Source organism: Haemaphysalis longicornis, unplaced genomic scaffold (assembly GCF_048455015.1).
Source record: "Haemaphysalis longicornis isolate Haplotype H1 unplaced genomic scaffold, Haemaphysalis longicornis Haplotype H1 scaffold_1, whole genome shotgun sequence".
NCBI lineage: Eukaryota > Metazoa > Arthropoda > Arachnida > Ixodida > Ixodidae > Haemaphysalis > Haemaphysalis longicornis.
Genome location: NW_027526203.1, coordinates 164512365 through 164535890, shown reverse-complemented (window position 1 = coordinate 164535890; position 23526 = coordinate 164512365). Strand labels below are relative to the sequence as shown.

General features: G+C 52.7%; 1 protein-coding gene across 1 annotated transcript; it reads left to right on the top strand.

The window, feature by feature from the left end:
* Window positions 1-2386: 2386 nt before the first annotated feature.
* Window positions 2387-19528, top strand: LOC144155554 (uncharacterized). The gene is made up of 3 exons (XM_077687074.1): window positions 2387-2489; window positions 2665-3431; window positions 19430-19528. Exons 1-3 carry the CDS (start codon window positions 2387-2389, stop codon window positions 19526-19528), a joined length of 969 nt encoding a protein of 322 aa, XP_077543200.1.
* The last annotated feature ends 3998 nt before the right edge of the window (window positions 19529-23526 follow it).

Sequence of the window (23526 nt, the reverse complement as noted above, 5' to 3'; positions counted from 1 at the left end):
TTTTTTCCAAATTTTCATTTTTTGTCGCATTTCACGAAGTGGTATTTTCATAAATTTTTTTGGTAGAGCATTGAGAAGAGTATGAGGTGTTCAGCAGCCCCTCGTAAACACGTATAAAAAACTAGACAGCTTAGACTTTAGGGTGATGTGTAAAAAAATGTTTTTTTAGAGGTGCCACTTTTGAACGACATTGCTCTCGCTACTAAGTTTGAGAAATATTTTCTCAAGAAATATAAATATTGCAAATTCAATTTTCATGAATCCAGCAGAAAAGTTTGCAAATATTTGTTTAAAAATTATGAAACTTTGGAAAAAAATTTCGCTTCGTTTTACGGGTCCCCAAATTTGCCACACCGAGCAATGTGGAAAGTAGCCCGGCCCGATCGCGTTTTAAATAATTTTTTATTAAATCAACTATGGCGTTACTCACTAAACTAATGCCAGTTCCACGGTGGGGATGCAGTGCTCTACACAATATTAAAGTTTCATTTCAAACAAAAAATGGTCATGGCACCACTTTGGCTGTCCTTATCTGAACACACCCTTTAGTGTTTCGACTTCGCGCACAACTTTATACTAGTTTCTTTGTTAACCTGGTCGACTGAACACAAGCTAAACGTATCTGCCTTTTGAAAATTCCGCTTTCCGATGCGTAAGTGCTAAATTTGGCGAGTAAGCTTGAAGGACGATTTTTCTAGGTTCTAAAGCTCATACCTCTCGATTATGCAGAAGTGTAAATAGATATAATTACTGCAAAAATGTATTTAGCGGCATTAGTGCAACACGTGCCTTATGCACAATCAAGAGCACCAAATATACTTTTACCGAAGACTTGAAGAAGCTCTGATCCTATACGGTCAACATATTTGCCTTTTCAGCTTCCTGCGTGGTAAGAAGTCTAAAGTGGGAACAAATTCGAGACAAAATGGAAAATATCTTTTGTAGCTGTTCGTGTTGTTTCCTTTTTCTAGCGTGTATCTTACGGCTAACGCTGGTCATCGCATTTTATGGATTAGGTTAAGCTACAGCATGCAAAACGTTTGGAAAGATAAACGCAGATTGTTGGCGTACACCATAAAGCATTTTTAGGCCCGAGGGAGCCTTAGAAAGTATATCTTATGTGTTTTATATGTTTTGTTTAAATATTGTTTTAGAAGTTGTTCTCATGTGAACACTCTATTTTAAGTTGACTCAATAAAAGTGGTTGGTAGTGAAATAGGGTAGGCCTTAACACGTGCAATGAACCAAAATTAGTGAGACACATTACTGAGATACCATGAGTGCGCCCTGGTGAGAAAGGGAGCCATATCAAAACTTGTGGGGATGCTGGCGCCCGAGGCATTGCGCGGCTCTTTTCCCCCTTTCTCCTTCGTCTCCTTCGAGTTGCTGGCTCGTCTCGGCGCCGCTGTGTAGAGCCGAGCCGTCTTCTAAAACTCCTGCAACCGTTGCGGCGATAAAACACTGTCACGCAGCGGGGGGGGGGGGGGGGGGGGGGGGGGGGGGGCTCCGCCCTGGTATTGGAGCTAACCTCACCTCATTGGCCCGTTTGAACGATGCCCGAACACCACCCTCGCCGGGACGCGAACGCGCGCCCTGCGCGGGGGTCCGTTCGGGGAGACGCTCAGGAGGACAGCCGAAGGTGCGTAACTATTTTCTCACCGCCCGGTCGCAGCTCTTTTGCGCCGGCTCTAAGCCGCTAGCCCTTCCGGCTGCCGGCCCGTGCCTTCGGTTGATCCTCAGTCCGTTCACTCACATATTAGCCGTACCTGACACTCGACGATCGCGCCGTGCGGTACGCGCCTGGGAACGGAAGGACAGTGTCTTTCTATTGCGAGCCCATCGGCCAGCACCCCAGATTTTGCCCTTATTGCTGAGCCCACCGGTTCAGCGCGCCGAGGACGCGCACACTTGCGCGTGGCGCCAGATCGCCCATCGTCCCTTTCCACCCACGGGGATGTTGAACTGTAACTGAAGGGGTTGGCGCGAATAAACGCCTTCTGATGTACTACACTGGGCTTATTCCTTTGTCGCCCTCTACTCCACCTGCCCAACAGAGGCGTTGTTGAGCTGGCGCGACGGCGTCTCAGTTCCGTGAGCGTTCTCAAATAGCTCGAACCCGCGGTGGCTCCTCGCAATGTGCATGAGTGCATGCCTTATGCAATGCTAGGGTGGTGCATATTGTGAGGTAGAGACCACAAACTGGCGCCCAACGTGGGGCCATTGGCTCATTAGCTTTTGGCCGCTAATTAAGCTGAGTACGCAACCGGAATCAGTCTTAATGCTTATCCGCTAGCAGTAGCTGCTACGGGGACGAAGCGACTGCCCCTCCGTACGCGAGTGTGCGTGCACCCCTCGTTAACGCAGACCCACGGGGGAGTGCGGAGGCATGACCACGCTACACCTGGAGTGGCAGTACCCGTATTCCGGGAGAAAGGCCACAGCCGCCACCCGGAGCGGTGTACGCGAGATTTCTGCTTTCGCCGGCCCCTGTGGGTAGAGATAGCAAGATGCCCTTAGGCTCGTTTATTGCTCCTTACGGAGCTTACGCAGGGCAGCCTGAACCGGAGGCTTCTGCTGTGAGGGATTTTTGCCCGTTGGTTGCGAACGCGAACAGCCCCGCACAGTGGTCTGTCCCGGCTCCTTGCGGGCACCCCCGCTGTGCAGCCACGAGTTTCGCTCCCCCGCCACCATCCGGAGCGGGGCTCCTGCCTAATTGCGCGCAGCCAGAGCCCGTGCTGTCTACGCTCGCCGAATTCGGCGCAAGTGATGCAGGCGCTGCAGCCGCCCCCGCGGGTTTTGAACGACCGCAGACGAGCCTGAACGGTTGTCAGCTTCATTCCGGCAACGGCCTCTTTTCGGAGACTGCTCCTCTCATTGAGCTTGGGGCCACGACCCCATCGCTCGAACGAGCTGCCGAAGCACCATGGAATACATTGAGTGCGCAGCATTTGCTGCAAAACGCCGCCCAAATGGTCCAGTCCCTGTCTGGCGCGGTTGAGGCACTCCTCACTGCCCACAAGCCCGTTCGCCCGGCTATCAAGCTGACCGCACCATCATACCGCGGCTATGGCGATCTGACCAGCGCCAGAGATTTCCTCGATTCGCTGGCGCACTACCAGCAGGCTATGGGGCTGGACGATGAGGAAATCCTCACCCGCATTGTTCCAGGGACATTGACGGAAACGGCGGCTAGGTGGTACCGGCTCAGTGGCTACCGTGCAGCGAATCTTGGGGAATTCCGCGCGGCATTCCTGCGTGAATTCCTACCAGCTGACTACGAGCGTAGGATGCGGCGAGAGCTGGAGCTCCGGAAACAGGCTCCCGAGGAATCTTTGCAGGAGTTTGTACGAGCTATGGATGAGTTGTTTTCTATCGCTGAGCCCCATGCCTCGAACGAGGAGCGCGTTGAGCGCGTAATCCGGGAGGGCAGTGTGGGGATGCTGGCGCCCGAGGCATTGCGCGGCTCTTTTCCCCCTTTCTCCTTCGTCTCCTTCGAGTTGCTGGCTCGTCTCGGCGCCGCTGTGTAGAGCCGAGCCGTCTTCTAAAACTCCTGCAACCGTTGCGGCGATAAAACACTGTCACGCAGCGGGGGGGGGGGGGGGGGGGGGGGGGCTCCGCCCTGGTGTTGGAGCTAACCTCACCTCATTGGCCCGTTTGAACGATGCCCGAACACCACCCTCGCCGGGACGCGAACGCGCGCCCTGCGCGGGGGGTCCGTTCGGGGAGACGCTCAGGAGGACAGCCGAAGGTGCGTAACTATTTTCTCACCGCCCGGTCGCAGCTCTTTTGCGCCGGCTCTAAGCCGCTAGCCCTTCCGGCTGCCGGCCCGTGCCTTCGGTTGATCCTCAGTCCGTTCACTCACATATTAGCCGTACCTGACACTCGACGATCGCGCCGTGCGGTACGCGCCTGGGAACGGAAGGACAGTGTCTTTCTATTGCGAGCCCATCGGCCAGCACCCCAGATTTTGCCCTTATTACTGAGCCCACCGGTTCAGCGCGCCGAGGACGCGCACACTTGCGCGTGGCGCCAGATCGCCCATCGTCCCTTTCCACCCACGGGGATGTTGAACTGTAACTGAAGGGGTTGGCGCGAATAAACGCCTTCTGATGTACTACACTGGGCTTATTCCTTTGTCGCCCTCTACTCCACCTGCCCAACAGAGGCGGTGTTGAGCTGGCGCGACGGCGTCTCAGTTCCGTGAGCGTTCTCAAATAGCTCGAACCCGCGGTGGCTCCTCGCAATGTGCATGAGTGCATGCCTTATGCAATGCTAGGGTGGTGCATATTGTGAGGTAGAGACCACAAACTTGAGGTGCGATTTTACTTGTTGAGTTTTGTTGCACACCCCATAATGTGAGAAAAATATTGTGCCAAGTTTTACTAGAAATAATTATCACGGGGAAGTTAGGAATGTTTGCGTTTCAACCAATCGCCAAAAATATTAACTCTGAGAAAGTCAACCGGAAAGAATTCAAAGAAGCGCAGTGCATGCACAAGATAAGCTTAAATTGCAGTATCTCTGTCTTCGGTCTTGCTCTTGCCTGATTTATATCATGCTTCATTGGCTCGCTGAAAAATGACGCCTCTAGGTCAGTCTCGCAGTTCGACTTCCTCGTATTGCTTGCTGGCAAAGTTTCATTTGTTTGCCTATTGCTATACTTACCATATTGTGGCTGCCAATTAGAACAGCTAGTAGGCAGAGTAAGCCATCCAAAAAGCAATTAGTTGCTTGTCTGACTCGCCCTCAAAGCCTATGGATCTTTAACAACACATCCAAAATATTGCGCGTCCGCATGGCCAAAATTTGGGCTTCCTCTTGGGACAGCGTGAAGCACAAAATTACGCCCATCTTCCCGCGAGGCAACCCTGATGTGATGCGACGCATCGGGGGGTTCAATTGGCGTTTCCATTGGGTCGGTATGACTGTACACCCAAGTCACGCGGAGTCGAACGAGAGCGAGCGCTGACTGAACCGCCGCAGCGCGCTACCCGCTTTATATTCACAGAGCCTGAAGGAGAGGAGACAGCGGAGGAGAGTCGCGCTTGCGCGCACTTGCGCGCACTTGCACAACGGGAGCGGAGCGAAGCGAGGGAAGCGCGCTCACGCAGCTGTTGTTTATGATAATGAGACGGAGTGAGAGTGTTGCGCACACCTGTCGGAGAGAAGAGCGGAGGAGAGTCGCGCATGCGCAGGTGGCGTGCGGACGCCGCCGGCGCCGACGCAGGAGGGACATGCGTCAGAGCAAGAGATGCGTCGCATCTAATAACATCGTTTGTATAAGTGGACGCGAAATTTAAATGAAATACCAGAAGAGAAGATATTCAAGTTGGATGTTTTATCTCAATAACTGATTAAAATGTGAAATCGTGGATGACAAATGACGCATCAAACTGACGCCTTGATGAGACCGAACTGAGAATATACAACCCTCATCCGCATCGACCGCTTCTTACGGGCTGCGAGCACTTGATGGACACTCGCGCGCGTACGCGGTGAGCATCAGGTGACTGTCGTAGCACCCTCCTTTTTTTAATGGAAGAGCACGTGACTGTTTGCTTGTTTGCTTAGCGCTCACGTGCCTGCCATGCGCATGAAGCTCGGGAGCATTATTTTTTCGCTGATATTATTGCACACCAAAAAAAAAGACAGTTTGCCCGAATGATAAAACAGGTCCTAATAAAGAAACTGAAGTCCTATTTAGGCACTCTCAGCAACGTACTCGCCACCAAGCTTGTTTTCTTCAATAGCATTGCAAGCAGACTCAAAGTTTACGACGGAAATCAGAGGTGCCAGACGTCCATTTTTCTTCAAATTATCGTGTAAACTGCATGTGAAAATGCAGAAGATCCCACAACCATATTACGGTAGAGGGCATTCAAGGTAAATTTAGAGTGCTCCGGGCATTAATTTAATAGTAAGAGCCTGAATGTCCAACGAGACGAAAGATCCACGAGACGGAAGGTCCAATCGAGCCTGAATGTTCAATGAGACGAAAGGTCTAATCGAGCCTGAATGTCCAACGAGACAAAATATCCAACGAGACGGAAGGTCCAATCCAGCCTGAATGTCCAACGAGGCGAAAGATCCAACGAGACAGAATATCCACTGTTGGACCTTTCGTCTCGTTGGATTTTTCGTCTCGTTGGACCTTTAGACGCTGAATGCTAATAGTGGAGCAGTGGGGTGAGGCACTGTCTAGCTCCGACTATGACGAGCAGGATTCTTAGCACGAGCAGGATTCGTAGCACCAGGACATAGAGTGTGCTACATCGATAAAAAGAACACTTTAAAAAAAGTCCAGAGCGTATCGCTGCTCCGTTCGCGCTCAAACTTCGCACGAAGGTCGCATTTTGTGGTCGATTTTCTTTGGTGAGGAGGCCTTAGCCGCGGTCAAGAAAAACGTTACGAAAACTGATGTTGACTTGCTTGCAAGGAAAAAGGAGGCTGCTCTCTGTTGACTGATATGAATTTAAACAAATCGATTGAGGCTGCTCTGGGTCCCTGGGCATGGATGCATCCATGGAAATGAGCGCGCTAATGCTCTCGCCCGCGAACTCAACAGCCGGGCACCAGCGGATGGTCATCCGAGGGCAATGCCCTTCTCAGACAGCCTCTACATTGATATAAGAGAAGCTCTTCGGGAGGCACGCCTTTCCAGACAGCTGTTTCTGGCACCTGACAGCACACTAACCCGACGTCCCTCAGCTATACCTCGACAAATACAGACCCGGACGCTTCCCACTCCTTACATGATACACAAATTCCGAAAAATGGTGGGTACCCCACAATTTCCGCACTGCGGGGAATACCCGGACATGTATCACACGCTTTTCGCATGCACCCAGAATCCCGCTCTCCCGCCCATACCTCACGTCACCTTAATTCGCCAAGTGGGAGGAGTGGCTGGCCGACTCAACCGTTCAAGGCCAGCGACAGTTGACGGAACGGGCAGAGTTGGCCCTCAGCTCCATACCCGGAGCCCCGGACTAGGGTCACCTTCTTTTAATAAAGTTATCTCTCTCAGGCAATAAAGAGGGCCAACGAGCTTCACCTTGATGTTTTCTTCACCGCTAAAACGCACAAGCCTATAGCATTCCTTTTCGTGTCATAATTTCAGAGAGAGACACGTGGCAATATGGTGTTTCGGGTTTTCTTCAGAAGAGTTTATCGGCTTTGCACGTGGAAACCCCCCCCCCCCCAATTCACTCGCTGTAGCAGAATATCTTAATACGCATACCTTGAGCCACTAAATAAGCTACGCTTAAGAGTAACCACACTGACGAACGGCGGCAGCCATATTGGTGCCTGACGCCTGGGTGGCCAGCTTTATGCGCCCTATTGCGGCTGACGTTGACGGGAGGAATCGGTGCGGGCGCTGTTATGACTCACCGGCGCCATGTTTGCGCGGGTCAGTCACCCGCCGGTCGACCTCCCCACCGCTTGTCGACGGAAACGAAAGGAAGCCGGCACCGCGGCGGCGGCCACTGATTGACAGCGGCTTTTGAGCGGTGTTTAGTGTTGTTGCCCAAAAGGGATTAAGGAGCCGCCGCTCGTCCCCCGGCCTGAGCAACTGAACGCGTGTGCGCGTGAAAGCCCAGACGGCGACGACCGGACAATGGGACCCAGTGGCGGCGGCAGCACAGCGAAGAAGGCATGGCAATGGTCAAGCCATTAACCCTTCCGAGTGATTCCACGAACCTTGTTAGCTCCCTGGGAAGTATGTGTGAGAACCCCACCGTGGGAACGCAGCGCGCGGCGGACACCAAAAAGATACGAGGCGCTCGCGCGTCTTCCGTTCTTCCCCTTCTACTACAGCAACACCGACTAGATGCTCCTGACGAGTGGCAAGGGTGTGTGTGTGTGTGTGTGTGTGCCGTGCATCTGTCGACATACCTGAAAGGCGTGTCCCTACCCGAGGGCGGTGCTTCACAGCGAGGAACTTACACCTCACCATTGGTCCGCATTGTTTTGTATGGGGATCCCCAACCTAGGGAACTAGGGATCGGGGGTCAACAAAAAGGGCGTGCTGCGGCCCGCCAAGATCTGTCTTCTGTCTTCATCTCGACAACTCACTGTAAAAATGTAAATAAACCCGTTGAGTTTGCTCTAAGCTCTCCCCTACTCCTGGCTCGACGAAGCGAAGGCGACCGGCCCCGCTACCAGCAGACTGCGGTCGCTACAACTCGCTACTAGACGCGACAACTGGTGGCAGCGGTGGGATCTGAGCCTGGAGGACGGAGAATGATCAACACGCCGAGATCACGGAGACTGACAGCTGTGAACTGGTGAGTGCTGGCTTTGGTTTTTTGGTTGCCAGGCTGATAAGATAGAAGTGCAATCTTTTCGCTGGTAGAGGCTACCACAGAAGCAGTTGTTTCCGGAACTTCTGGGTAGAGAGTGAGCCGCACCACACTAGTTCTCTGTCATGGATTGGAAGCGTTTGTTGAAGAATCAGCTGCTGATTCTGGGGGAGGAGCTGGGAGCAGAAGTAGATTCGGGGATGAAGAAGGACGAAATTGTTCGCGCTATCGAGGGCTTGAATCTCACCAGTGAAGATATTACAGAAACGTGGAATGAGATTCAAAAGCAACAGGAACAGGAGCGCGAGCAAAAGCGGGAGCAACAGGAGTGCCAGCTAAAGCAACAGGAGTGCCAGCTAAAGCAAAAAGAACTGGAAGTAGAACAGCTGCGCCTGGAAGTGGAAGTGAGGAAGATGGCTGAGGTTCAAGGAGTAGAGGTAGCAGGAAGACAAAATCTTTGTGATTTATCTAAGCTAATGCAACCCTTCAAAGTAGGGCAAGATGTGGGCCTCTTTCTTGTGAACTTCGAGAGAACCTGTGAAAAAGCGAAGCTTGGCCGTAGCACATGGGCTCGAAATTTGTTAAGTTTGCTGCCATGTGAAGCAGCGGATGTGATCGCGCGGCTTCCGGTGGAGGATGCGGACAATTACGACAAAGTGAAGGATAGCCTTCTAAAGAGGTTCCGACTTTCGTCAGATGCGTTCCGGCAGCGGTTTCGCAATCTGACAAAGAAGCAGGGCAGCACGTATTCTGAGTTTGCCTACGAGTTGAAGGTAAACTTGGTAGAATGGATGAAGGGAGCCAGCGCTTTTGGGAACTTCGAAAAGGCTCTTGAGGTAGTGGCTCTGGAACAGTTTTTTTCTAAGCTTTCCGAGCCAATGAAGCTCTGGATCCAAGATAGGGCCGGAGTAGTAACAGTGCAGGCAGCTGCCGACTTGGCTGATGAGTACGCGTCACGCCGGGGAGAAAGGGACGAGGTTCCTCCCGCAAAAGCGGGAGATAGAGGAAAACCTTGGACGGGAAAGCAGGGGGCTGGCGCAGGTACGACGGCACAGAAAAAGGCGGACTTCGCTGCAAGTAGTCAGGGATCACAAAACAAATAGGAGGGAAAGGCTTCGGATAGTTCTCCCAAAAAGAGTCCTTTTGACGCTAGGCAACCACCTACCTGCTACAAATGCAAGGAGGTCGGTCACATTGCCATAGGATGTCGTAGGCCCAGGCCAGCCCTTTCGTATACTTGTGACTCTGCTACTAGCGAGGAGCTACTTAGTCCGTACCTTTTTAATCTAACCGTGAACGGAAAGCCATGCCGCGTCTTACGAGACAGTGGGGCAACCATTGATCTGGTGCACCCGGACTATGTGGCACAAGCAGATTACAACGGCAAGTGCGCATGGATTAAACCGGTTTTGCAAGAGGGAAGCATTTGTCTCCCGGTAGCTCGAGTAGTCATCACTGGGCCGTTCGGAGAAGTAGAGACGGAAGCGGCGGTGTCAGACAAGCTGCCCTCGCAGTACTCCTACTTGTTCTCGAATCAGACCGACCGTCTGCTTGGAGAGCAAGGGAAAAGTTTTCACGAGGGAACAGTCCAAGCCTTGAACAGAGCTAAAGCACGCGCGCTAGCGGCCGAACTAGAGCGGAAAGAACCGAGTTTCACCGGAAGTACAGCAACACCAGCTGGAGTCAGCACAGCGGAGCCTACTATCCCGTCACCTGCTGAAAAAGAGAGAGAGGGATCAGAGGAGGAGACTAGCGCTGATATAGCTGAAAGGGAAACGGAAGAGGGGCTGCTCGTGTTGCCTGTATCCAAATCACTAGGCAATGTACAGGGGAAAGTGACAGGAGACGAGCTCATCGAGCAGCAGAAAAGCGATCCCAGCCTTAAGGAGATTTGGAACACCGTCAGGGAAGGGGTGGCGAGGAAGAATGTCAGTTTTCCCGTCAAAAACGGCATCTTGTACCGCCACTACCAGGATGCAAAAGGTCGCACGTTTGACCAGATTGTAGTTCCGACTAAGTATCGGCATTACATTGTTGATCTCTGTCACGGAGTTGGTCGGTTGGGGCATTTAGGAGCTCGGAAGAGCAAAGATAGGCTCCTAACGGAGTTTTATTGGCCAGGATGCTTCACCGAGGTTGAGAACCACGCAAGAGCGTGTGAAACCTGTCAGAGAGTGGGAAAACCGCACGAGAAGGGAAAGGCGCCACTTGAGCTCCTTCCGCTCATTTCAGGGCTCTTTCGCCGGCTGGTAATAGACGTTGTGGGACCACTCCCAGCGGCAAAATCAGGCTACCGGTATTTGGTTACCGCTGTTTGTCCACCAGCCAAATTTCCAGAGGCGATCCCAATGAAGGAGCAGAGCTCGGTAGAAGTAGTCAACGCACTACTGTCTATTTTTTCTAGAGTGGCCTTACCTAAGGAGATACAGTGCTACCAGGGTTCAGTGTTCAGCAGCGTTCTGACTGCGGGCTTCCTGGAGAAGTGCGGGATAAGGATGATGAACCGAGTTCTGCAGAGGGCTGAAGAATACGCTGTTCCCTACTTAGTCGACCTTGCTATGTACTACAATACATGGGAAGACCACCTGTACCATCTTAGCGATGTCGGACGTTTGACACACGCTGGACTGACAGCGAAGCCGGCTAACTGCCAGCTAGCTCGCGCCGAAGTACGGTACCTAGGGCACGTGGTAAGGCAGGGCAGGAGGCGACCTGACGAGTTGAAAGTAGAGGTGGTTAGCGAATTCCCGCAACCAGAAATGGAGGGTGCTTCCCAAGGCCTCAAAACGGCTCTTGTTAGCTCGCCCGTACGGCATGCACCGAACTATGATCGTCCCTTTATTGTGCCGTGCGATGCCAGCAATAGGGGCTTAGGAGTAATACTCTGCCAGGAGGATGAGAACGGGAACGAGCACCCAGTGCTGTACGCCAGCAGGAAACTCTCAGTTCGCGAGGAGGCCTACAGTGCGTCAGAAAAAGAATGTGCCTGCATTGTGTGGGCCACCCAAAAATTAGCCTGCTACCTTTACGGAACTTCTTTCGTCTTCGTCACTGACCACTGCCCGCTGACATGGCTCTCGCAAATGTCGGGAAAGAATCCGCGACTACTACGCTGGAGCCTTGCGCTTCAGGAGCTTAACTTCACTGTGAAGTATAAGAAGGGTTCTGCCAATGCCAATGTTGACACATTAAGCAGAGCCTTCTAGCTTTTCTTTCGCGTTCTTTTGTTTTCAGTTGAGGAACGTTTTCAGTAATGGTTTTGAGTAGTGTTGTGAGTAACTCAGTCTAAGCTTTTAGCTGTGAGCAAGAGTATTGGTGTGGTTGCCATATGAAAAAAAAATTGAAAAGCGTAGGTGCATTGTAGCACCTTTGAAAGAGCAGCCTGGTTGCCGAAAACTCATTGCCGGCTCTTGCTGGTTCGGGAGGTTGGTCTTTGTGGTTTCAATGGTGCTGAAAGAATGCTGCTACTGTGATCTCTCCCGTCGAGCAGCTGATACTACACGACGTCCGAAATCTTCCCGTCGGCGGAGGAGCTGTTATGACTCACCGGCGCCATGTTTGCGCGGGTCAGTCACCCGCCGGTCGACCTCCCCACCGCTTGTCGACGGAAACGAAAGGAAGCCGGCACCGCGGCGGCGGCCACTGATTGACAGCGGCTTTTGAGCGGTGTTTAGTGTTGTTGCCCAAAAGGGATTAAGGAGCCGCCGCTCGTCCCCCGGCCTGAGCAACTGAACGCGTGTGCGCGTGAAAGCCCAGACGGCGACGACCGGACAATGGGACCCAGTGGCGGCGGCAGCACAGCGAAGAAGGCATGGCAATGGTCAAGCCATTAACCCTTCCGAGTGATTCCACGAACCTTGTTAGCTCCCTGGGAAGTATGTGTGAGAACCCCTCCGTGGGAACGCAGCGCGCGGCGGACACCAAAAAGATACGAGGCGCTCGCGCGTCTTCCGTTCTTCCCCTTCTACTACAGCAACACCGACTAGATGCTCCTGACGAGTGGCAAGGGTGTGTGTGTGTGTGTGTGTGTGCCGTGCATCTGTCGACATACCTGAAAGGCGTGTCCCTACCCGAGGGCGGTGCTTCACAGCGAGGAACTTACACCTCACCATTGGTCCGCATTGTTTTGTATGGGGATCCCCAACCTAGGGAACTAGGGATCGGGGGTCAACAAAAAGGGCGTGCTGCGGCCCGCCAAGATCTGTCTTCTGTCTTCATCTCGACAACTCACTGTAAAAATGTAAATAAACCCGTTGAGTTTGCTCTAAGCTCTCCCCTAGTCCTGGCTCGACGAAGCGAAGGCGACCGGCCCCGCTACCAGCAGACTGCGGTCGCTACAACTCGCTACTAGACGCGACAGCGCCGGTTGGCAACCATGGTAGCTGTGTTTACTTTTTGCAGGTTTAGAGACAGCGCGCGGGTGCGATGGGGTCAGGCTCGGTTACGCTATCGTAGTTCATTTAGTGGCTGTAGGTTACGCTATAGCCACTAATTAAGCTACGCTTTTTAAGAGGCTATAGGTTGTGCTATAGGCCACTGTCGTTCTTTCCCAGCGGGAAGCGATGCAGGCGTTTTCCACCTTCCCGCCGGTTGAAACAGCCCAGTACAGGGCAGCACGGCATCGCTACTCTGTGTGGGGGCTCAAAAACTCGCTCCCAACGTGTCATACAGGTGCACTGCGCTCCGAAAATCACGACTTATCGAAGAGCGCGCGCGGCAACACAGAGGCACAAAAATATCAGCGCTCATTGGTCTTCCCGGGGTAAACAAATGCCACGTGGCGCGGTTCGATCAATGGCCGCTGTCGGCGGCATAGAACAATGACAGAAAAGAGTGCCGATACTCTAAAACCTCATCTAGTGGCTCTACGCGTACCTTTCAGATACCACTGCCATTAGCATTGATGTAGAAGATTTGTTTTACTCGCTTCCTCGTGTTCACCTTTTTCCAGTTGTTAGAGTGTATTGCTTTAGAGAACGATGAAATGGCTTTCAAGAATGCGAGCGGCATTACCGTCCCGTCCTTCATGGAGCTATTGTGTTTTTATTTAAATTCTTTGGTAATATATCACGACGGTGAGGTGCTTGCGCAGAAGTCCGGTGTATGTAGTGGTTCGCGAGTGGCCCCAATTCTAAACAATACCTTTCTTGCAACAGTTGAGCGCTTCCTTGAAAAGGATTTAAGCGGTATGGTGAAGAAAGTTTTCCGTCATATGGATGATTACTAGGCAGTGTTCCGAAGGACTCAGTACAGGCCCCAGTATTATTCAATAGCGTCTTGCTACCACTACCTTGGCAGTTGCAAGAATACCGAACGCAAATTACCTAAACTACGTTGATGGAATGTCTGTGTGCTCGCTTCCCTCTGACATCTGTACCCAAGAAAACGCGCTACAAACAGCATTAGACACGACTATTTTTTGTGGGCCAGGATAGGTACTCTCCATAAAAAAGACGGGGCATATGTCAGTAGCTAATAAGTTCGGGCGCCGAGACTTCGAAACTGGCCTGTCGGCTTGTTTATCGATCAGCAGCCCCTTCAGGAAGTTTATGGTCTCGGGGAGCTGGACTTGAACGTCGTCTTCTCGGGGTCTGCGGCTCCTCAATGGTTAAAGAGTGCAAAGGACTGCTGCACGGATGATACTCCGGATACTTCGAGTAGCACCGAAGGCTAGCGGGTCACTGACCAAAATTTCTCACCTCCGTGTGCGGTCTGTGTTACGGCCACAACTTGTGTACCAGGCCCTATTCCACTAGCTAACGAAAAAGGGCTGGGATCGCCTAGAAGCCATCAATCGAGATGCCATGCGGGTGGTCACTGGTCAACCTCGAGTGACCCTAGAACCAAATCGGCACACTGCGGCCCAACGCAACTCTAGTTGAGCTGGTACACCAACGACATTCCGCCGACACCTGTAAGCTGTACAAAATCGGTACAGCTGCTTCGCTAGCCCGTTTTATTGAGCATGTTGTACCAGATAATTTTTTCAACCATTCCCACCTTCCTTCATAACAATGCTTACAACTGACACGGAACAGACCATGCAACAGACCATGGAACAGTCGTCCCCATCACCCATTCCCTCTCAAGGACACGGCCCAGGTCTCTAACTTCCAACGTACAGATACAAACGCAGTCGCTGTGCATGTCGATGACACCGCCAGAAATGGCGTATTACATTACTAGTTTGCACAGACAACGGAGGTTGACCAGACCTATTCATATGAGCTCAATCTGCTGCCACCAGTGAACGTTACTGAATTAGCCACACTACATCATTGACTTAGCTAAATACTACTTTTTCTCCAGGCGAGACCATGCTCCCGAATTATGATCTCCACAACCAATCCACAACATTCGTCACGTGGCACAATCGACATGGTGCGCATACTCTATCCACCACTAAGCAAGAAGCACGATACTGCAGATACGCATCTAGTGGATGCCTCTTTCACATGTACCTGGAAGTTTTGAGGCAAACTTGGCTAGTCGACCGTCTATTGTCATGTGGCTATTATCACCTCTACCTGAAGACTCTTGGGGGCACCTGTAACGAAAAAAGAAAACTCTCCGACTCACCACATGAGCTTTCGCACCCCCGTGTGTTTTAAACCTTTCTGGTAAGAAACTCGCCGAGAGGTGGTCCCGCTGCGAGGGCTACGCGTTCGGATGGCCCTTACGCCGCACGTGAATGCCTCTTAAGCACCGCAGTACCGCGGCCCATACGGCTCTACCTGCCCATTCTGCAGAGTCTACAACTTCACGTGTGATCTACCGTCCGTACCCGCCGCGGTGGCTCAGTGGCTAAGGCGTTGCGCTGCTGAGCACGAGGTCGCGGGTTCGATTCCCGGCCGCGGCGGTCGCTTTTCTGATGGAGGCGAAAAGCAAAAATGCCCGTGTGTACGAGATTTCAGCGCACGTTAAAGATCCCCAGGTGGTCAAAATTAATCCGGAGCCCTCCCCTACGGCGCGCCTCATCGCTTGCGTTGCGTCGGCGCGTTAAACCCTACAATCAATCGATCTACCGTCCGTGTTTGAACAAAATGTCAGTGCCTTGTAAATTCGGTGAGCAGCCACATTTGGTACAGTGTGATTACAACTGGCGGGACCCTTCAACGATAAATGATGTTCACGTAAGCGTGCATCTATGCATCGGCCCGTTCGGCCCACATGACAGGGGAATGCTATAAAATTCCCCGCATTTCCCCGAGGGGAAGAATGTGAAAGTGCGAATACAGGAGTTGAATTTGCGCGGTTCGGTAATGTTCGCGAAACAGAGATCACACACACAACTACAAAGAAAGAAAGATGCATTTATTCACAGACACCTATTTGTGTTGTCGTTGTACTTGATTGCTAGAGCGGATCTCAGCTTTGAAATTTCGTGTCAGTACTCCTTTAAGCGGGTGCATTAGCCCTTCTAACGCCCGATTCCTGGCCAATCCCCCACGTGGATATGTGCCATGTCAGCGGCCAGGCAGCGCGCGCCCATCTCCCCCCGTTGTCAAGGAAGACGAGGAGATTCCTGGCCAATCCCCCACGTGGGTATGTGCCATGTCAGCGGCCAGGCAGCGCACGCCCATCTCCCCCCGTTGCCAAGGAAAACGAGGAGCGCGCGCACCCGCAGCTGTTGCTATGTGGACGGACGGCGGTCACCGGAATTCAGGGTCGCTTATAAAGTGCATTCGCACTTAAAACAACTCCCGTAGCGCAAGAAACATAGCGGCTCGCATGCTTAATTCCAGAGCCTGCCACTTGTTTATCAGACCTACGCTTCACCCTATTATCTACTCTGGTGCAAACAGAACTGAGCTTATTGCGGGCTGTTATAGCGACCTTCACACCATACCGCAGCCCTGCTTTCTTCAGCCTATGCGTAATGCCATGAAGGTAGGGAATGACAGCAACATTTCTTTGTCTATAGGCGTCAACTTCTACATCGACATTCTTATTTCCAGACCTAAACAATTTCACGAGTTTTTCACATGTCCAAGTTATAACAGGGCTTCCGGGATTCCGGCCAGCCTTAACTTTACCACTTGGCCTTCGAAGCTATTCCCCATTTTATGAACCATGCTCCCGAATGCTGTGTCAGCAGAATGCTCCCGAACCATGCTGTGACAGCAGAACGCAAACATGATAAAGCGATTGCATTCTTCACTAGCTTTGAACGACCAGACGAATAATGCAGCAGTTACTTAACAGACCATGAGGCGTACATCCAACAAGAGTGGCCTCTGTTAAACTGAACAGACAAGTATAAATACTGAATGCAACCTTCTTTCAGTGTTTCGACCGTAAAGTTAAGGCCAAGACCCATTTCTTTAAAAACCTTTAAAATGTCTACCGTGGACCTGAGGCTGGAAGCTGTGTCGAAAATAACCAAGTAATCGTCCACATAACGGAAAACTTCCTTCACCATACCCCTTAAATCTTTTTCAAGGAAGCGGTCAACTTTTCAGGAAAGATATTGTTTAGATTGGGGCCACTCGCTAACCAATACACACACCGTACTTTTGCGCAAGCACCTCACCATCGTACTATATTACCAAAGAATTTAAATAAAAACACAATATCTCCATGATGGACGGGACGGCAATGCCGCTCGCATTCTTGAAAGCCATTTCATCATTCTCTAAAGTAATACACTCTTTAACAGCTGGCAAAAGGAGGACATTGTGAAGCACAAAGGTCAAGTCCTGATGAATTCCGAGTGGCACTCAGCTCTGGTCGGGGCCAATCGAAGACTTATGCAGTGAGTACCCCGACAGACGAATATCCGATCGCAGGCGGGATTCTGAGATGGCAATGGTCAAGAATTTATGCTTGTTAACTAGCTGCCGGAGGTCGGACAAGCGGGAGTGCAGACCACAAACATTCCACTGAAACACAGTTGTCCGACTTCGAAGAGTTTGCATGCGCACTGATTCGGTGCTCCCGAGATGGTTTACAGCCATTCCCGTGAGAGCGAATTAATGGTGTTTATGAGGGTTAAAATGGCTTGAGCCACAGGAGACGAAAAAGGCGATATATGATTGAACGCACAGCATCAATGAGCGTGAAAAGAGAGGAGCTTGAGTTTGCCGACTGCTCTCTGTTGGACTGACCCATGCGAATTTGGTTGGAGCGTTTCCAGGCAGGCTGCTGTGGCCTGCGGTGGGACTTAGAGGAACTTGGTCTGACGACGGCGGTTGTAGCGACGGAAAGTCAATAATGTCAAAGTCCATGTCCTCAGACACTGGGTGACTTGGCTCCTTTGTGTGAACCTTGTGTGGCGGATCGAGTAAGGAAAGCAGGACCAGTCGTCTTGGCCAGGGCGCGCAGCTCTGTCTGCTTCTCAGTAAGTAGGGTGACGTAGCCCTCAATCCGGTTCTCGTGGTGGTCACGGAACACTCAAGCTCGAGCCCGCGAGCGCAGCCGATCTTCTTCTTCTGATCGCGCCACGCCCCCTGCCTTCGCTTGTCTAAACCGCCCATTCCACCTTTATTTTCTACCCACTCCCCGGCCCGCCAAGAAGTCTAAGGGTTGGCTTCAAGGAAGTAGAGCCGTTTAATGGGCCTCCTGATTTCTTGACCAGTTGACAGGCGGAGTACACAGGAGCGGGCGATTCCGTCGCGTCCGGGTAGCAACTTGGCCACATGGCCGAGTCTCCAAAACGTTGGGGCGTATCCTTCATCGTGCACTACAACCACGTCTCCGACTGCGAGTTGGTGTAACGGATGTGAGGGCGCTTCGTGAGCGGACCGCAGAAGCAGCAGGTATTCATTCCGCCATCTTTGCCTCAGGCGCTTTATGACGTTCTGTCGGTGCCTCAAGCGGCGTGTCAACTCGGAGCTTGTCGACGATGGCTCGAATGGCCCGAGGTTCTGGGGGAGGCACGTGTTCGGCTTGCCGAGCCAGAAGTGAGCCGGTGTTATGGGATGAGATCCGTCGGCATCCGTGGTCAGGTACTGGATCTGTTCGACGCGATTCCGGACGAAGAGTGGCCACCGGCTAGGTTCCCCGCATATCCAGTGCAGAGCAAGCTGCGCGTCCGACCAGAAGAACGCACGTGTGGCTGATAGGCCAAGAACTCGGATTAGGTAGTTGTAAAGGCGCGCTGCGATGAGGCAGGCAAGGAGCTCGAGGCGAGGCAACGTCGTCGCCTTGATAGGGGCCACACGACCTTTGCTGATTAGCAGATTTGCCTCAAACGGGTCGCCATGCGCGGAGCGTCGGCGGACGTAGACAGCTGTGCCATATGCTCGCGGGCTAGCGTCCGCGAAGAAGTGGATTTCGACGGACTGCTTCGGGTAACCTTGGTCTTCTGATACGTTTCGTGGCAAACAAAGGTGTTGCAGCTCGGTTAGTTCGGAGCACCATGCGTTCCAGGCGGTGAGTTGATCACGTCGTAGAGGACTGTCCCATGGGTGCCGCAGCTTCCATAAATCTTGAAATATAACCTTTGCCCGGACCGTGAATGGTGCCAAGAAGCCTAGCGGATCGTAGATTCTTGCAAATGTTTGTAGCAGGGTTCGCTTGGTGGTGGGCTTTGTGTTGATAAACACGGCCACGTTTCTTGTGCTGATGAGCAGCGTGTCGTCAATGCGGTTCCAGCCCACCCCGAGAACTTTCATTGTGGTGGCGTCGCCACCTTCATCCTCCAATGCGAGTTTATCTCTTATGAACAAGTCCTGCAGGGAAGAGATGTTGGAAGCCCATTTTCAGAGCTCCATTCCGGCTTCGGCCATTACAGCCCTGGCTTCCGATAATATCTGATGAGCTCGGTCGACGTTGTCCATGCCAATGATGAGATCGTCGACATAGAAAGACTCTCTCAAGATGGCGGCGGTGTCCGGAAACTTTTGTGAGACTCGCAGATGATGGTGCAAAGTGGCGGCGAGCAAAAAGGAACTCGATCTCGCACCAAAAGGAACCCGGTCATTCGCCACTTCACTACTGGAGGAAAGGGCTCCTTCGGTGTAGGGAGACGCTCGACCCACAAAAAACGTAGCGCGTCCCTGTCCTGTTCCCGAACAATCATCTGGAGGTAGGCCTTCTTTATATCTGCGACCATGACCACGGGATAGCACCTGAATTCAAGAATGAGCCTTAACAGGTCCGCATCCACCTTGGGCCCCTTACAGAGGATGCTGTTCAGCGAAGATTGCCCCGAAACATGTGACGAGGCATCGAAAACCACCCTCAGCTTGGTTGTGACAGCGTCCCGACGAACCACACCGTGATGCGGCATGTAGTACCTGGTTGTCGAGCGTTGGTCGCCGTCATGCTCGGGAACTCGTTCGGCATGGCCGTCGTTGAAATACGTCCGGATTGCGTTGTCGTACTGGGACAGCATCTCAGGCTGACCACGAAAGCGCCGCATCTACACACGTACCGCACCGCTGTTCTGCGAGCCTATAGTTGTCAGCGCTGGCGTCCAGCCCTGGCCCCTGGATCATGAGTGGAACCTCGTACCGCGCGCCATTCTTCCTCACGTCACTCTCGAATTGCTCTATGGCCGCGCGGTCCAGCACTGACGCATCAGGTCTTTCTTTGATCCCGATAGCATCTAGTCGCCACAGTGACGATAACTCGTTATCTGCCGCTGCGTCGTCCAGCGAGGGCTCCATGAGGGCCAGGAATAAAGCACTAGATAAACCCGAAGTCCAGCCAGTTTCGTCGGAGTGTGCCCCCAGGAGAGTCCAGCCGAACATTGTTTCGACGGCGGTCAGGTGCGGAGTCAGCCGTGAAATGTTACCCGAGGTAACTTGCCAGTAGAAATCTGACCCAATTAGTATGCTGATGTGGTCGTCCATGTAAGCCGACGCGGGCGAAGTGTCAGTGGCGAAAAGACCATGGTCGTGCATCAGTCTAAGCGTGTCATCGGTGATTGGGGGACTCGTAACGACGCAGATACTTGGGACCTCAAGGGCGTCGATGGCCACCTGCTTGCCGTTGTTCTGGCTGGCCACCGTAACTGACACGCGAGGATACTTCTCAGCTGCTGCATGGTGGCTCTTGCCGAATGTGACCAACTTGAGGTCCTCAACGCCTTCAACGGAGCAGCCCAGAGCGCGCGAAACGTCCCGCCGAACGAACGTCCACTGGCTGCCCGTGTCTAGCTGAACCCTCACCAGAAGCTGACCGTGGGGACCCGTCGCCCATGCGCAGCAAGTCTGCAGGTAGACTGGAGTGGGCCATGTGGTTCTAGTTGACGCTGTAACCACCGACGATGCCGCGTGGGACGGTTTGGGCACTGTGGGCGGGCCCCCTTGACCAGCCGAGTGGGCAGACCTGGTAGCGTGCGCGGAACCTGGCTGAGCCACGTCGCAGAGTGACGTTAGATGCCGGCGTGAACAGCGGCTGCAGGACAGCGTTCTAGCAGTCTGGCAAGCACGTGCAACGTGATTCTGCGCACCGGAAGCAATGTCTTCCTGCTTGCAGTCACCGTCGCTTCTCCTCTGGTAGCACATTAGCGGTGCATCGCGCGATCCCATGGCCGCGCCCGTCACAAAGGGGGCAACAGTCACGACGAGGAGGCGGCGATGACTCCGCATATAGCGCTGCGGCTGACGGTGGAGAAAACGCATCATGCGGTGTCGGCCGGGGTGCTGGAGGGCGTCGAACCTGAGGACCGGTTTGGTCCATGTGCCCTTGTTCCCGAATTTCCACCTGAATACGGAGAAAATACAAGATCTCCTGAACTTGCTTGGCATCACCGGTCACCTGATTCGCGGCTGATTCCTTCATCCGTTGCCGGTAAAGAAGAGCGATGTCATGCGGCCTTCAGCAGGACCCGGTGGATTATGACGGCGTAACGGTCGGGCGCGATGCCTAGTGCCTCCAAAGCGTTTAGGCGAAAGCCGATGTCGTCATGCAAGCGCCGCAGCCCCGCGACGTCCGCAGAGGTCTTCACCGGAGTTATGGCGAGGAGGGCATCGACATGATCCGCCATCAATAGGTCTCTGCGGCCAAAACGGTCTTTAAAGATCTTGATCGCAGCGTCGTATCCATCCTCCGCCAGCGTGAGGACCTCAATCGCGGTCTCAGCGGGGCCGGTCATGTACGAGCGGAGGTACTTGAATTTATCGATTTTCGTCAAGTGTTGGTTTCCATGAATGGTGGCGTCAAATTGTTCCCAGAATCCTTGGCAATAGCGACGGTCCCCAGAGAATGGTGCAATCTGCAGCTTGGGGAGGGCGGCGCGGGGAACTGGCACGGCGGGAGGAGCCATGGATTCGCTCACCCTTCGATATTGCGCATGTCCACCAGCAGCGGAGCTCGACGAACCGGAGACGGCAGAAGGCGATGATCGGGCGGTGTGCACTTGGACCCGAATTTCGCAAATGCTGTGCTCGTAGTCCCATGCTGTGGCGTAGTCCGCCTGAAAGGCCTCGTCCGAGAGTTGAGCCTGGATCTTGGCGTCCAGGGCGTGCAGCTCTGTCTGCTTCTCAGTAAGTAGGGTGACGTAGCCCTGAATTCGGGTCTCGGGGGCAGCGGGATCCTCGAGGAGAGCGTCAAGCGCGGCGATTGCCTTCGTGATGGCGGCGCGCAGGGACCCCCGAACTCGGCGTTCGTGCTCCATGATGGAAGGAACCGGGAGCCAGGGCGGGTTTTCGGCACCAGCGTGTGGCGGATCGAGTAAGGAAAGCAGGACCCAGACGTCCGGTTCTCGTGGTGGTGGTGGTGGTTCCAATGAAATGGCGCGTACCGACTCAGGGGGATTTGCCAGGAAATGGGCGCCTTGCCGAAAGAAATTAGGTAATTTTTGAAGGGAAACAAAAATTTTAATTATTAGGATGGATTAGCAGTATATGAGTAGAGAAATAAAGTAAGGAGATTAGAGAAAGAAAGAAAAAAAGGTAAAAACGAACACTATTTAATGAAAATTGGAAGTAAGAAACACGAAGAAAGTGGCACAGACGAAGCAGTGAGCTTGGCGCGCATATTCTTGACAAGAAATCCAGTTAAGCTAAATGCTGTCTAGCACGGCAGACGGCCTGATTCCAGGATGAATGAGTGCAATGCACTGCAAAGATCCCGTGGCAGAATCCCAGTTCCTTCGCCCGGAATGACAAAATAACTGTAGCAGATAGCGGGAGGTTTAGCCGGCTGCATGTACTTTCTAAGTATCTTCGTCTTATCGAGGAGAACCGTCGGCAGGAGAAGAAGAAATGGTCGATTGCTTCTGGTTCTCACGGAACACTCAAGCTCGAGCACGCGAGCGCGGCCGATCTTCTTCTTCTGATCGTGACAAGCCCCCTGCCTTCGCTTGTCTCAACCGCCCATTCCACCTTTATTTTCTACACCTTGCTCGCGTTTTGCTTCCCAGAGCGTCTTTTAGATAAAACCGCCGCTTTCGCAACCTTGTAGTCAACCTTATTCTCGCTCTTGTACATATAGATGCATTTCACTTGCTGGTACGTTGGGCAGTAAGCGAAATCGGCTTGGTGAGTTTTGCCACAGTTTGCACATAGCTTTTCAGCAGATTTACATGCCGCAAGTTCATGATCTCCCCACAGCGCACGCAACGCAACTTGCGGGTACATGTCGCTGCGATGTGGCCAAAGCGCTGACAGCGGGTGCACTGCAGTGTGTTGGTTTTTCCGAATAGTCGTACCCTCATTGTCGAGTTTAGCCCAAGATTACATAATCTGGTCTCGTGTCAGTAGCAAATACAATTTGCACTAACTCCGTGGTTCCCAAACGCTGCGCTGATCGTACTGGTGTTCGCTGCCGCAAGTTGTCATGAAGTTCAGAATCAGAAATGTCCTGTGTCACTCCTCTGATGACTCCACGACCACAGTTCTCTGGGCGGGGCTCGTAGGTGCGCACAGGTATGTCTCCGATGGCAGTTATCTTCAGGAGGTGTTGCGTATCGCAGCATGTTTCTTGTATCGATAGCGAGTAGGTTTAGCCTATAATTTTGCCGTAGCTGCAAGACCCCATCTGGTACCTTTGCTTCTATTTTGTCCTTTAGTGCCGAAGGGTTGAAGCGCGTGCCTATTTGAGTGGAGTCCACGGGCATCAGAATCACAGTAAGCCCATATTTCGGGGGAGTCGCAGTCACAGTGTTATCTGGAGTAGCAAGAGACTTTTTGGAGGCTCGACGCCGCCGTTTGGAAGGAACAACAAGTTGAAACTTGTCGTCTTCGGATGAAGGCGGTGTGGCATTGTTGGCATACTCGTAAATCACAGTGTTGAGGGACTCAGAGGAGATAGAAGGGATCGAGCTGCCATG